Source organism: Bos grunniens, chromosome 5, assembly GCF_055505025.1.
Source record: "Bos grunniens cultivar Pamir isolate PY7600 chromosome 5, Bosgru_T2T1.0, whole genome shotgun sequence".
Classification (NCBI taxonomy): domain Eukaryota; kingdom Metazoa; phylum Chordata; class Mammalia; order Artiodactyla; family Bovidae; genus Bos; species Bos grunniens.
Window position 1 is genome coordinate 41,387,787 of NC_141169.1, and position 13,062 is coordinate 41,400,848.

The window sequence follows — 13,062 nt, forward strand, 5'->3', positions numbered from 1 at the left end:
TTTTTCCAGTAGTCATGTATGGATTTGAGAGTTGGACTATAAAGAAAGGTGAGAAGAATTGATGTTTTGAACTGTGGTGTTGGAGAAGACTCTTGAGAGTCCCCTGGACTGCAAGGAGATCAAACCAGAGCATCCTTAAGGAAATCAGTCATGAATATGGAAGGACTGATGAAGCTGATTGAAGCTGAAGCTCCAATACTTTGGCCACCTGATGTGAAGAACTGACTCATCTGAAAACACCATGATGCTGGGAAAGATTGAAGGTGGGAGGAGAAGGGGACGACAGAGGATGAGATGGTTGGATGGCATCATTGACTCAATAGACGTTAGTTTGAATAAACTCCGGGAGCTGGTGATAGACAGGGAAGCCTGGCATGCTGTATTCCATGGGGTCGCAAACAGTCAGACACGACTGAGCAATTGAACTAACTGAACTGATGCATATATGTATGTATAAAAGGCTTTCCACGTGTCAGTAGTGGTAAAGAACCTGCCTGCCAACGCCGAATTCATAAGAGACATGGGTTCAATCCCCAGGTCAGGAAGATCCCCTGGATGAGGATATGGCAACCCACTCCAGTATTTTTGCCTAGAGAATCCCATGGACAGAGGAGTCTGGCAGGCTACAGTCCATAAGGTCACACAGAGTCAGACACAACTGATGCGACATAGCATACAGCATATGTATGTCCAACTGTGCTATATACCTGAAACTAACACAACATTGCAAATCACCTATACTTCAATAAAAACAAAAACAAAGAAAAAAAAGCACAGCAACCAGAAAAGGCAGTATGACTGAGGACTTTGATCTTTCATGGGTGAAGGTTTGGGTCACTCCAGAACCAGGAGCCACGCAAGTTCCAGTTGAGGACAAGGGAAACATGGAATGAGGAGATGAAGACAGAAACTATAGATACTAACTTTATATATATACACACACCAGCTGTCACCTGGTGACCAATTACAGAAATGAGTACTGTAGTAGCTTTGGCTAGTCTCTCCATGACTGTTACATGTATGTGTCTATTTGTATAAAATAGTCCTTCTTTAAAAAAAAAAAAAGCAGAAGTTTAAATCTCACAAAATCATGGTTGTTTTGTTGACATATCAAATGTTTCCATGGAGTTAAGAACCACAGCACCAGCACAATGTGTTTTGTACATGGTAAAGGTTTGTCTACTCTCCGCTGCTGCTAAGTCACTTCAGTCGTGTCCGACTCTCTGAGACCCCACAGACGGCAGCCCACCAGACTCTGCCGTCCCTGGGATTCTCCAGGCAAGAACACTGGAGTGGGTTGCTATTTCCTTCTTCAATGCATGAAAGTGAAAAGTGTCGCTCAGTCATGTCCGACTCCTCGCGACCCCAGGGACTGCAGCCTACCGGGCTCTTCCATCGTGGGATTTTCCAGGCAAGAATACTGGAGTGGGGTGCCACTGCCTTCTCTGGCTGTCTCCTCTCTAAGGTGCCTCAACAAAAGCAGAAAAGTCCAGTGTTCATTTTCAAGAGTGAGACCCCTACACACAGCCCCACAACCCAGGCCTCTGCACAGCAGAGGAAGGGAGATTCAAGAAGAGCAGCTCCCCTTTCTGCCACTTCCACTGACTCATTATCCTTTGAGAGCAACCCCGATCAATCTCTCAGGGCTTGGCCAGCCCAAGCCTTTTATGATGGCCTTTTCAGTGCCATCAGAGATGAAGTGAGAAAGAATGAAAACAAAGAAGTGATTTTCCTCTTGATCTGACTTAAATAACCGTGTACGGAAACATGCATGAGGAGGCTTTTTTCACTCTACTCGGGTTCTCTACTAAAAGCTGATGCTAACACTGGTCTTTTTTTTCAAGCTTTCAGTGTTCTTCTGTATTTTTTCCCTTCAAGAATATCCTTCAAGAGCTGCCAAGTCCTAATGCTTTTATGATTAGTTTTCTCCCAAGATTTTCTGGCCATATTTCCTATTTATTAGGGCTGAGCCCTAATAAGAGCAGCCTGAGCCTCAATTCTAAACCTCAAGAGTTCTTCCAAAGGTATAACAGCTATTTTTGTCTCCTAAATAATGGAAAGCTGTAAGATTTACATGTAAAGGACTATTTTTTTTAATTTTTATAATGGACAATTTTAGAATATTTTATAATGGTGACTCTCTCTCTATCCACTGCATTCCTAAGAAAAAAACACAGGAACAGTGTATAAAGACAACTGGGGCGGAAAAGTGACCATTTGGCTACTGTTACAAATATTCAAAACAAGACCACTGGACACAAGCTAAAAGTCCATGCATAAGAAACTGGAACATAAATGAGGACATAGGTGTGCATTGGGAAACTACACAACCATCAAAAATGGTAATGTGGGAATTTATATTAGCAACATAAAAAAAAGAAATGTAAAATTTGGTTATAAAAGATTATAATAGCATTCCATTTCTCCAAAAAACATAAAATGTATTGTATATGTCATGTGTAAGTACATACACAGAAATCCAGAAGAAAAGCATCAAAATCTTATTTTCTTCCTTCTCTTTTTACCTATTTGTCAATATATCTATATGTCAGATATATATATTTACATATTTTAAGTTTTTACAATTATCACTTTTATAATTTTAAAAATACCACAAAACATGTTTCAGTATACTAAAAAATATGGTGTACCTCTTACCATTTTGTTCTAACAGAGTTGACAAAGCATTTGCAGATGCCTGGAAGACTTCTTTTGATGAAGAGTGCATCAGCATGGACAGCATCACTTCCCTGTGAGCTGGGAACCTTGCACAAATTCAATCACAACATTAATAGTAATCGCTTTAATAATTAACTCAAATATTCACTTACTGTTATCTAATCTAACAACCAATAAGGGCAGATAAACAGTGTTTTATGCCACCTCTACTCACAGGAGAGCAGTGTTCTATTTACATTATATTCAAATACATTAACTACTAATAAAGTAGTATTTCTGTTTCTTCAAAGTAGATAAGCAGTAGAAGGAGAAAGTAGAAGACTCAGTAAATATATAAATAGGTGCTAAGAGTAAAAAGATTAAGTGAGAAAAAGGAGATGATGTAAGCAAGAAAGGAAAAATTAAGAATCATAAAGAAGTAGAGTGAAAATTTTTAATTTAGAGCTTAAATATGTTTTAATGATGTATTTATTTTAACAATCTCCTGTGTTTTTTTTTTTTTTCTTTATTTTTTTTTCTTTTAATATGTTTTACTGAACATAATTCTTTTTTTTTTTTTTTCTTTAAATTAAAAAAATCACATGCTCCCCATCCTGAACCCTCCTCCCTCCCAACCTCCCCATACCATCCCCCTGGGCCTTCCCAGCGCACCAGCCCCAAGCATCCAGCATCGTGCACTGAACCTGGACTGGCATCTCGTTTCATACATGACACTTCACATGCTTCAATGACATTCTCCCAAATCTTCCCACCCTCTCCCACAGAGTCCATAAGACTGTTCTATACATCAGTGTCTCTTTTGCTGTCTCGTACACAGGGTTATCGTTACCATCTTTCTAAATTCCATATACATGCGTTAGTATACTGTATTTATGTTTTTCCTTCTGGCTTACTTCACTCTGTATAATAGTCTCCAGTTTCATCCACCTCATTAGAACTGATTCAAATGCATTCTTTTTAATGGCTGAGTAATACCACCAAACCAGCTCTACAACAAATACTAAAGGATATTCTCTAGACAGGAAACACAAAAATGGTGTATAAATTCGAACCCCAAACAATAAAGTAAATGGCAACGGGATCATACTTATCAGTAATTACCTTAAACGTAAATGGGTTGAATGCCCCAACCAAAAGACAAAGACTGGCTGAATGGATACAAAAACAAGACCCCTACATATGTTGTCTACAGGAGACCCACCTCAAAACAGGGGACACATACAGACTGAAAGTGAAGGGCTGGAAAAAGATTTTCCATGCAAATAGGGACCAAAAGAAAGCAGGAGTAGCAATACTCATATCAGATAAAATAGACTTTAAAACAAAGGCTGTGAAAAGAGACAAAGAAGGTCACTACATAATGATCAAAGGATCAATCCAAGAAGAAGATATAACAATTATAAATATATATGCACCCAACACGGGAGCACCGCAGTATGTAAGACAAATGCTAACAAGTATGAAAGGAGAAATTAACAATAACACAATAATAGTGGGAGACTTTAATACCCCACTCACACCTATGGATAGATCAACTAAACAGAAAATTAATAAGGAAACACAAACTTTAAACGATACAATAGACCAGTTAGACCTAATTGATATCTATAGGACATTTCATCCCAAAACAATGAATTTCACCTTTTTCTCAAGCGCACATGGAACCTTCTCCAGGATAGATCACATCCTGGGCCATAAAGCTAGCCTTGGTAAATTCAAAAAAATAGAAATCATTCCAAGCATCTTTTCTGACCACAATGCAGTAAGATTAGATCTCAATTACAGGAGAAAAACTATTAAAAATTCCAACATATGGAGGCTGAACAACACGCTGCTGAATAACAAACAAATCACAGAAGAAATCAAAAAAGAAATCAAAATTTGCATAGAAACGAATGAAAATGAAAACACAACAACCCAAAACCTGTGGGACACAGTAAAAGCAGTCCTAAGGGGAAAGTTCATAGCAATACAGGCACACCTCAAGAAACAAGAAAAAAGTCAAATAAATAACCTAACTCTACACCTCAAACAACTAGAAAAGGAAGAAATGAAGAACCCCAGGGTTAGTAGAAGGAAAGAAATCTTAAAAATTAGAGCAGAAATAAATGCAAAAGAAACAAAAGAGACCATAGCAAAAATCAACAAAGCCAAAAGCTGGTTCTTTGAAAGGATAAATAAAATTGACAAACCATTAGCCAGACTCATCAAGAAACAAAGGGAGAAAAATCAAATCAATAAAATTAGAAATGACAGTGGAGAGATCACAACAGACAACATAGAAATACAAAGGATCATAAGAGACTATTATCAACAATTATATGCCAATAAAATGGACAACGAGGAAGAAATGGACAAATTCTTAGAAAAGTACAACTTTCCAAAACTCGACCAGGAAGAAATAGAAAACCTTAACAGACTCCTGTGAGTTTTAAAGGATTAGTATCTATGAATTGAAATTTTTATAAATTGCAGCATGAACCAATCTTAACTTCTTTAAAAGATTGCTCAAAGCATATTAGAAGGCTGGTTTAACACATATTTTTAAAAATTTACAGTTTCCATTCAAACTAGAGACATTTAAATAAATAGAATCTGTCATTAACTGTCTTCTAATTTCCAGTTGATCACTATGGAAATGAGGGCATCCCTGATAGCTCAGTTGATAAAGAATCTGCCTGCAATGCAGGAGACCCTGGTTCAATTCCTGGGTCGGGAAGATGCCTGGAGAAAGGATAGGCTACCCACTCCAGTATTCTTGGGCTTCCCTTGTGGCTCAGCTGGTAAAGAATCTGCCTGCAGTGTGGGAGACCTGGGTTCAATCCCTGGGTTGGGAAGATTCCCTGGAGAAGGGAAAGGCTACCCACTCCAGTATTCTGGACTTGACAATTCCACAGACTGTATAGTCCAGGGGGTTACAAAGAGTTGGACACGACTGAGAGATTTTCACTTCACGTCACTATGGAAACAGGCTGTCAGAATTTGAGGTGCAGAATAATACTATTCAAATTTCCAAGGTAAGGCATTCAAAATTTAAAATTGAGAGGCTATGCAGAGCCAACAGTACAAACATAAGCAGTTGCTCATGGACATGAAACAAATCAGACATACAGAACTCCTGTTTGCAATGTGCATCTTTGTCTGGTCTTATGATGTTTAAATGGAGCTCCCATAGAAAGCATCCTCAAGAGCTGACAGTTATACAAATAACCCTTTCAAGAGAAGACAGGTTAATACCACCACATAAAGTGGGGAGTCACTAAAGGAGGCTTCTAACCACATCTAATTACTGATACTGACAACATCCTGGCTAGTAACCACAATAGAAAAGGTCACAGACAGCTCTGCAATTTCTGTCAGTTGAGAATAATTAGTACTTATAAATTATTAGCCAGAAAACTGAAAGGTTCTTTCTTGATGATTTATAAGTTACTGAACGACTCTTGATTCTAAATCTCTCCATAATAACTCTCACACAAAGAGAGTTTTACTAACTATTGAAGACAATGGGCATCAAAATATTATATATTCACAAGTATTTTATGGCAACACTTAATATAAATACCTATATCAAAAATATTTCAAACAATAAAAATTTCAGTGAATTGATTAAAAATATGACTAAAATTTTCTATCATATAAAATCAAAACTACTCACTGGCCATCTTCATCTCCAATCTTCTCGTGTAAACTGTTTTGATACATAAGGAGATTATTCAGGGCCCAACAGGCAGCCTCCTGGATTCAGGAAGGAAAAAAAGAAACCTGTCAAAAAATAAACTATTGAACAAAAAATTTTGAAGGACTATAAAATTTATGACAGAGTCTAACCTGCACATGCTTGTTCTTTCTATGCCAAGTTAATGCTTTGTAACAGGCTTCCAGCCAAAACAATTTATCTTCTTCATCATCGTCATTCTCCTGATTCTCATTCTTTTCCTCTAAGTCTTGATTTAAGAAAATGGTCTCAGCTTTGGAAAAATGTAAACATATAACTTATGTATACTTTCAAGTGACCAACTCTTAAGACCATTATTTTCAAACATCAACAGAGCACTGGTTAATTAAAAGACCTCTTTAATATATTACACACTTTATCATTTTGCTATTCCATGTAGATAAGTCAGATGAGGGAGAGGGTACCAAACAAAACTAATAGGCTAGAGGAAGATTAATTAAGAAAATGAACTGCTGATAATAAAGCTAAATCAAGGATGTATTCACTGATATCTGAATTGGGATATTTATCACAACTTTATTTATTTATTTTTTCTCAGTTTCTTTTTTTTTAATTTAATTTAATTTTATTTTTTAACTTTACAATATTGTATTGGTTTTGCCATATATCAAAATGAATCCGCCACAGGTATACATGTGTTCCCCATCCTGAACCCTCCTCCCTCCTCCCTCCCCATACCATCCCTCTTATCACAACTTTAATTCCCTTGAAAGTATCCTCCATGAGAAAATGTGTCACAGTAGGAAAAGAAAAAGCATTAAGGGTTCCTTCTCTATATAAAACTTTCTTGTTATAATGTTAACATTCAGGATCAAACGCGCCTGAAAGAATTTCCTTGTTAGTGAAGTTACTTACTGAGGAGTGCTAAGCAGCTGAGTGCTGCGATTTGTAATACTGCATTCTCTGAATACTGCTGCACAGCTTTCACCACAAACTCATGCACCTCATTTAATACCAGGATATTAAAAAAGTTACCTAAAAGTTAAGTGATATATTAGCAGAATTCTCATCCATGGAACTTATATTACCTTTAATTATGTAACAGTATTTAAATCAACATATTTGAGTAGTGATAACTATTCTTAATTACATTAAAACATATTTACTGTAATTAAAATCACTTAATGATTACATAAAGAACTAAAAACATTTCATGCACACATTCAACTATCTTGCTTAGACAACAGAAATGACTGGGCCAAAAAAAAACTGTTATATAACTTGCGTTGTTTGATTCTGTCTCATGTCTTGTTGCTGTTGTTTATTTGCAAAGTCTTGTCCGACTCTTTTGTGACCCCATGGACAGTAGCCCGCCAGACTCCTGTCCACAGGATTTCCTACATGATAATACTGGAGCGGGTTGCCATTTCCTTCTCCAGGGGACCTTTCCAACCCAGGGATAGAACCCATGTCTACTGCATTGGCAGGTGAATTCTCTACCATGGAGCCACCAGGGAAGTCCCCCTCTTGTCATCATATAAAAACCACGAGGTGGAGACTTCCCTGGTGGTCCAGTGGTTGAGAATCTGCCTTGCAGTGTGGGAAAGGGTTTGATTCCAGGTTAGGGAACTACAGTCGAATATGCCACAGAGCAACTGAACTGGAGCACCGCAACTACTGAGCCCATGTGCCCAACTAGAGTCTTTGCACCACAGTGAAAAACGCCTCGTGATTCAGTGAAGATCCCTCAGGACACAACTAAGGCCCAACACAGTCAAATAACTAAATATTTTTATACATGGCACTACAATATTCAGTGTACAAAACAGCTTAATTTTCCTGTCTTCTAAAAGATAAGGAAAAAACCTCCTTGTCATTAAATGCTTTTACTATAACTCACTAACAATTACCACATTTCCTTGTAGGAATAAGAATGAAACTTCTAATTAGCTATATGTGTAATTAGATAATCCCTAAGATACACAGCCAGAATTGGAAAAGATCCTATACCATTAAAAGCCTAAAGCCCACACTAAATATTAATCAAAGTTGCAAAATCAAAAAGCAGATTAGTGTAACTCTTCTGTATCAGCATCTTTCTATGTTCATACCTCTTCCATATTCATCCATTAAGCTGACATAATCCCCAGTCCTTAGTCTCTAGTTTTGAAAAGTCATTTCAAAAAATATTCTCTTCTACTTTTACTGGCTTATCTAAACTTCAGCTGTCTCACCCCTTTTCCCTACTATTATTTCTAAGTCACTGACAACAGCTGCTCTACCACTGACCAACTTTGTGACTCTAAACAAATACCAGTGGCCTTATCTTATTTTCAGACAATTTAGGTGAAAATACATTATGTTACAAAAGCCGCCATAAAAAGATAAAAAGACAGCTCGACATTTTCAATACATATAACTGACCACCAAAACATTATTAGCCAGAACTATGAATCATTTTTTTAAAAAGACAGAATATACTATGGAAAAACAGAAAAAGGCAAATCAGGTATTCCACAAAAAAGAAAGCACCAAGAGCAAAGAAATATTTGAAAAGATATTCACCTTCCTTTACAATTTTCATGGCAATACAGATGGTAGTAACATAAAACAAGAAATAAACCAATGTCCATGGATAGGAGAATGGATAAATGGTATAAATGGATAAATAGTGGTATACCTACATAATAGAATACTACATACAACAATGCCATGCTTCCCAGGTGTGTCAATGGTAAAGAATCTGCCTGCCAATTTAGGAGATGCAGGTTTCATCCCTGGGTCAGGAAGATCCCCTGGAGGAGGAAATGGCAACCCACTCCAGTATTCTTTCCTGGATAATCCCATGGACAGAGGAGCCTGACAGGCTATAGTTCATGGGGTCACAAACACTCAGACACAACTGAGACTGAGCACACACACTGCACATACATACAGCTATATGCAAGATATTCATGAGTCTCAGAAACACAGTTTTTAAAAACTTGCAGAAGACAACGTTCAGCGTGATACCATTTTTACTAAGCAATAACAAGCAAACATTAACAATTTTATTTACAGAGATTTATAAACACAGTAAAATTTAATTTAGAGCAAAAGATTTATTAACACAAAACTCTGGAGAGTGCTCACCTCTGTAGAGAAAGTGGTGGAAGGGCAGAGCCCAGAGTATCTTTACCAGCGCTGGTAACGTACTAATACTTAAATTTGATGAGGCGTTCTTTTGCATTGCACTTCACATTTTCTAAATGTTATGTTTATTCTTTTGTATGCAATAAATATTTACATAATAGTACTTCAAATATAGCATTAACAATAAGATGAGACTTCTCATATTGCGCACATTTATTTTTGCCACTCCTTTTAAAATTCTACCTAAGCATGGCATGACAGTTTGCTACTTTACGATATTTCCATCCAGGGTATGTTGATTGGCTACCTATCCACCAACATACAACATATGTATGCTATATACACTTACATCATATAGACTGTGATAAAAAATTAACCAAGAGTTGTAACTTACCTAACGTAAGCCTATGGAGCAAGCAGCAACTTACTTCTTGAATTTTTTCACTGATAGGGAATGCTTTCATGGCTTCTACCACAATATTATAACACCTGACATTGCCACTCATGAGGACTTCAACATTACTACCTAAATTTAAAGAAATCATAATTATCAATATGGCAATAATTTTCTCCATTGAAATATGCATACAAAAACATCTCATAGAGATTTTAAATACACAGAAGTATAATGGCTACAATACCAAATTTAAATGTCATTTTCTGTCAAATAGCTATAAAAATACTGTTGTTCATTGTTAATATAACAGAATTTAGAACTCATTTCTAGGACTAAGGGAAAGTTGCTTTATTCCTGTATCTTGGCTTAAAAATGTAAACAAATAGGGAAATCTGAAAAATGCTTTTATGTAAGTCAAAATATGTAAAGTCCTGGCCATTAGTTTTCAAATAAATGAATTTGGGGCCTGTTTCCTAATAAGGCAGTATTCCATTGGATAATAGATTTTAATTGTTCTTTTTTCTCAAACTAATAGAAAGAAAAGCAAGATTATATCACATAACAGAAGAGCTAGAATCAGCCATGATCTATTCCTATTCATTCCAGAAGGGCAGCAGAATAGCCAGTGTAAAAGCCACAAAACCAAGCTTCCTGAAGGCTCTGCCACAGACAGGGAAAAGAATGGATGAAGGTGAGAGAAGAGACAGAATTTTAAAATATATGACTAAGAGATAAACATAAATGAACCACAAGGAAGGAAAGAATTCACTGGAAAAGGCAATTAATCAATAGAGAGAGTATGTGAAACCATGTGGAGAAAATTAATTTATATGTCTCAATGAAACATTTACTATTCTTAAAACAGACAGAAAAAGGTGTGCAAAACAATTTTCTTTCTTTTTGGGGGGGCACAATCAAACTAGCTTTTTTTCCTAAAATTACATTTTTAATGTTCAAATTGTACTTTAAAAAATACTAAATATGAAAAAAGCTGTTGTAATTAAAGAAAATGGCCTCTTAAAACAATTACCTGCTTTTACTCAGAACCGTAGATATGATTTGCTCTAGATTCAAAGGTAGTCTAAAACGCTTGCTTTTGTATTTTTAGTTGCCACTTTCTTTGACCTTTTCATTATGAATCAGCCCATTTACAGTGAGGATACGTCAATGTGGGTGGAAAAAAATGAATTTCAAAAGAGCCAGTACAAAACAAATAAATATATAGCCAAGGAAAGGCAAAATGAAAAATATATTCAGTTTGTTGGTAGGAGATGACTCAGAGAAGTTTAAATTCTATTTTCCGGGCGCAGTCCAATGATGGCAGAGGAATAGGGTGGGGAGACCACTTTCTCCCCCACAAATTCATTGAAAGATCATTTGAACACTAAGCAAATTCCACAAAACAACTTCTGGATGCTGGTGGAGGACACCAGGCACCCGGAAAGGCAGCCCACTCTCTTCAAAAGGAGGTAGGACAAAATATAAAAGATAAAAAGAGAGACAAAAGAGTTAGGGACTGAGACCCATCCCAGTGAGGGAGTCGTGAAGGAGGCAAATTTTCCAAACACCAGGAAACCCTCTAACCAGCAGGTCTGTGGGGAGTTTTGGACTCTCAGAGAGCAACATAACCATGAGGAAAAAAAACAAAAAACTTTCCAAAACTGAACCAGGAAGAACTAGAAAATCTTAACAGACCCATCACAAGCACAGAAATTGAAAGTGTAATCAGAAATCTTCCAGCAAACAAAAGCCCAGGACCAGACGGCTTCACAGATGAATTCTACCAAAAATTTAGAGAAGAGCTAACCCCTATTCTACTCAAACTCTTCCAGAAAGTTGCAGAGGAAGGTAAACTTCCTAACTCATTCTATGAGGCCACCATCACCCTAATACCAAAACCAGACAAAGATGCCACAAAAAAAGAAAACTACAGGCCAATATCACTGACGAACATAGACGCAAAAATCCTTAAGAAAATTCTAGCAAACAGAATCCAACAACATACTAAAAAGATCATATAGCATGACCAAGTGGGCTTTATCCCAGGGATGCAAGGATTATTTAATATCTGCAAATCAATCAATGTGATACACCACATTAACAAACTGGAAGATAAAACCATATGATTATCTCAATAGATGCAGAGAAAGCCTTTGACAAAATTCAACATCCATTTATAATAAAAACCCTCAGAAAGAAGGCATAGAAGGAACATACCTCAACATAATAAAAGCCATTTATGATAAACCCACAGCAAATATTATCCTCAATGGTGAAAAATTGAAAGCATTTCCCCTAAAGCCAGGAAGAAGACAAGGGTGTCCACTCTCACCACTACTATTCAACATAGATTTGGAAGTTTTAGCCACAGCAATTAGAGAAGAAAAGGGAATAAAAGGAATCCAGATTGGAAAAGAAGAAGTAAAATTCTGTTTGCAGATGACATGATCCTATACATAGAAAACCCTAGAGACTCCACCAGAAAATTACTACAGCTTATCAATGAATATAGTAAAGTTGCAGGATATAAAATTAACACACAGAAATCCCTTGCATTCTTATACACTAACAATGAGAAAACAAAGAGAAATTAAGGAAATAATTCCATTCACCATTGCAATGAAAAGAATAAAATTCTTAGGAATAAATCTACCTAAAGAAACAAAAGACCTATATATAGAAAACTATAAAACACTGATGAAAGAAATCAAAGATGACACAAATAGATGGAGAAATATACCATGTTCATAAATCGGAAGAATCAATATACTGAAAATGAGTATACTACCCAAAGCAATCTGTAGATTCAATGCAATCCCTATCAAGCTACCAATGGTATTTGTTCAGAGAATTACAACAAATAATTCCACAATTTGTATTGAAATACAAAAAACCTTGAAAAGCCAAAGCAATCTTGAGAAAGAAGAATGGAACAGGAGGAATCAACTTACCTGACCTCAGACTATACTACAAAGCTACAGTCATCAAGACAGTATGGTACTGGCACAAAGACAGAAATATAGATCAATGGAACAAAATAGAAAGCCCAGAGATAAATCCACACACCTATGGACACCTTATCTTTGACAAAGGAGGCAAGAATATACAATGGAGAAAAGACAATCTCTTTAACAAGTGGTGCTGGGAAAACTGGTCAACCACTTGTAAAAGAATG

The 13,062-nt window shown here is 36.5% G+C and overlaps 1 protein-coding gene across 4 annotated transcripts in view; it reads right to left on the minus strand.

Annotated features, from left to right (window-relative positions):
• LRRK2 (leucine rich repeat kinase 2) overlaps positions 1-13,062 on the minus strand; it is a 211,469-nt gene that overhangs the window by 181,823 nt on the left and 16,584 nt on the right. For all 4 annotated transcript variants that reach the window (XM_086399919.1, XM_086399918.1, XM_086399917.1 and 1 more), the window contains exons 7-11: positions 9,885-10,016; positions 7,274-7,393; positions 6,511-6,650; positions 6,338-6,417; positions 2,659-2,765 (exon numbers count right to left, since the gene is read on the minus strand). In XM_086399919.1, coding sequence (XP_086256045.1) covers positions 2,659-2,765; positions 6,338-6,417; positions 6,511-6,650; positions 7,274-7,393; positions 9,885-10,016 — 579 coding nt within the window. The remainder of the gene's footprint in view (positions 1-2,658; positions 2,766-6,337; positions 6,418-6,510; positions 6,651-7,273; positions 7,394-9,884; positions 10,017-13,062) is intronic.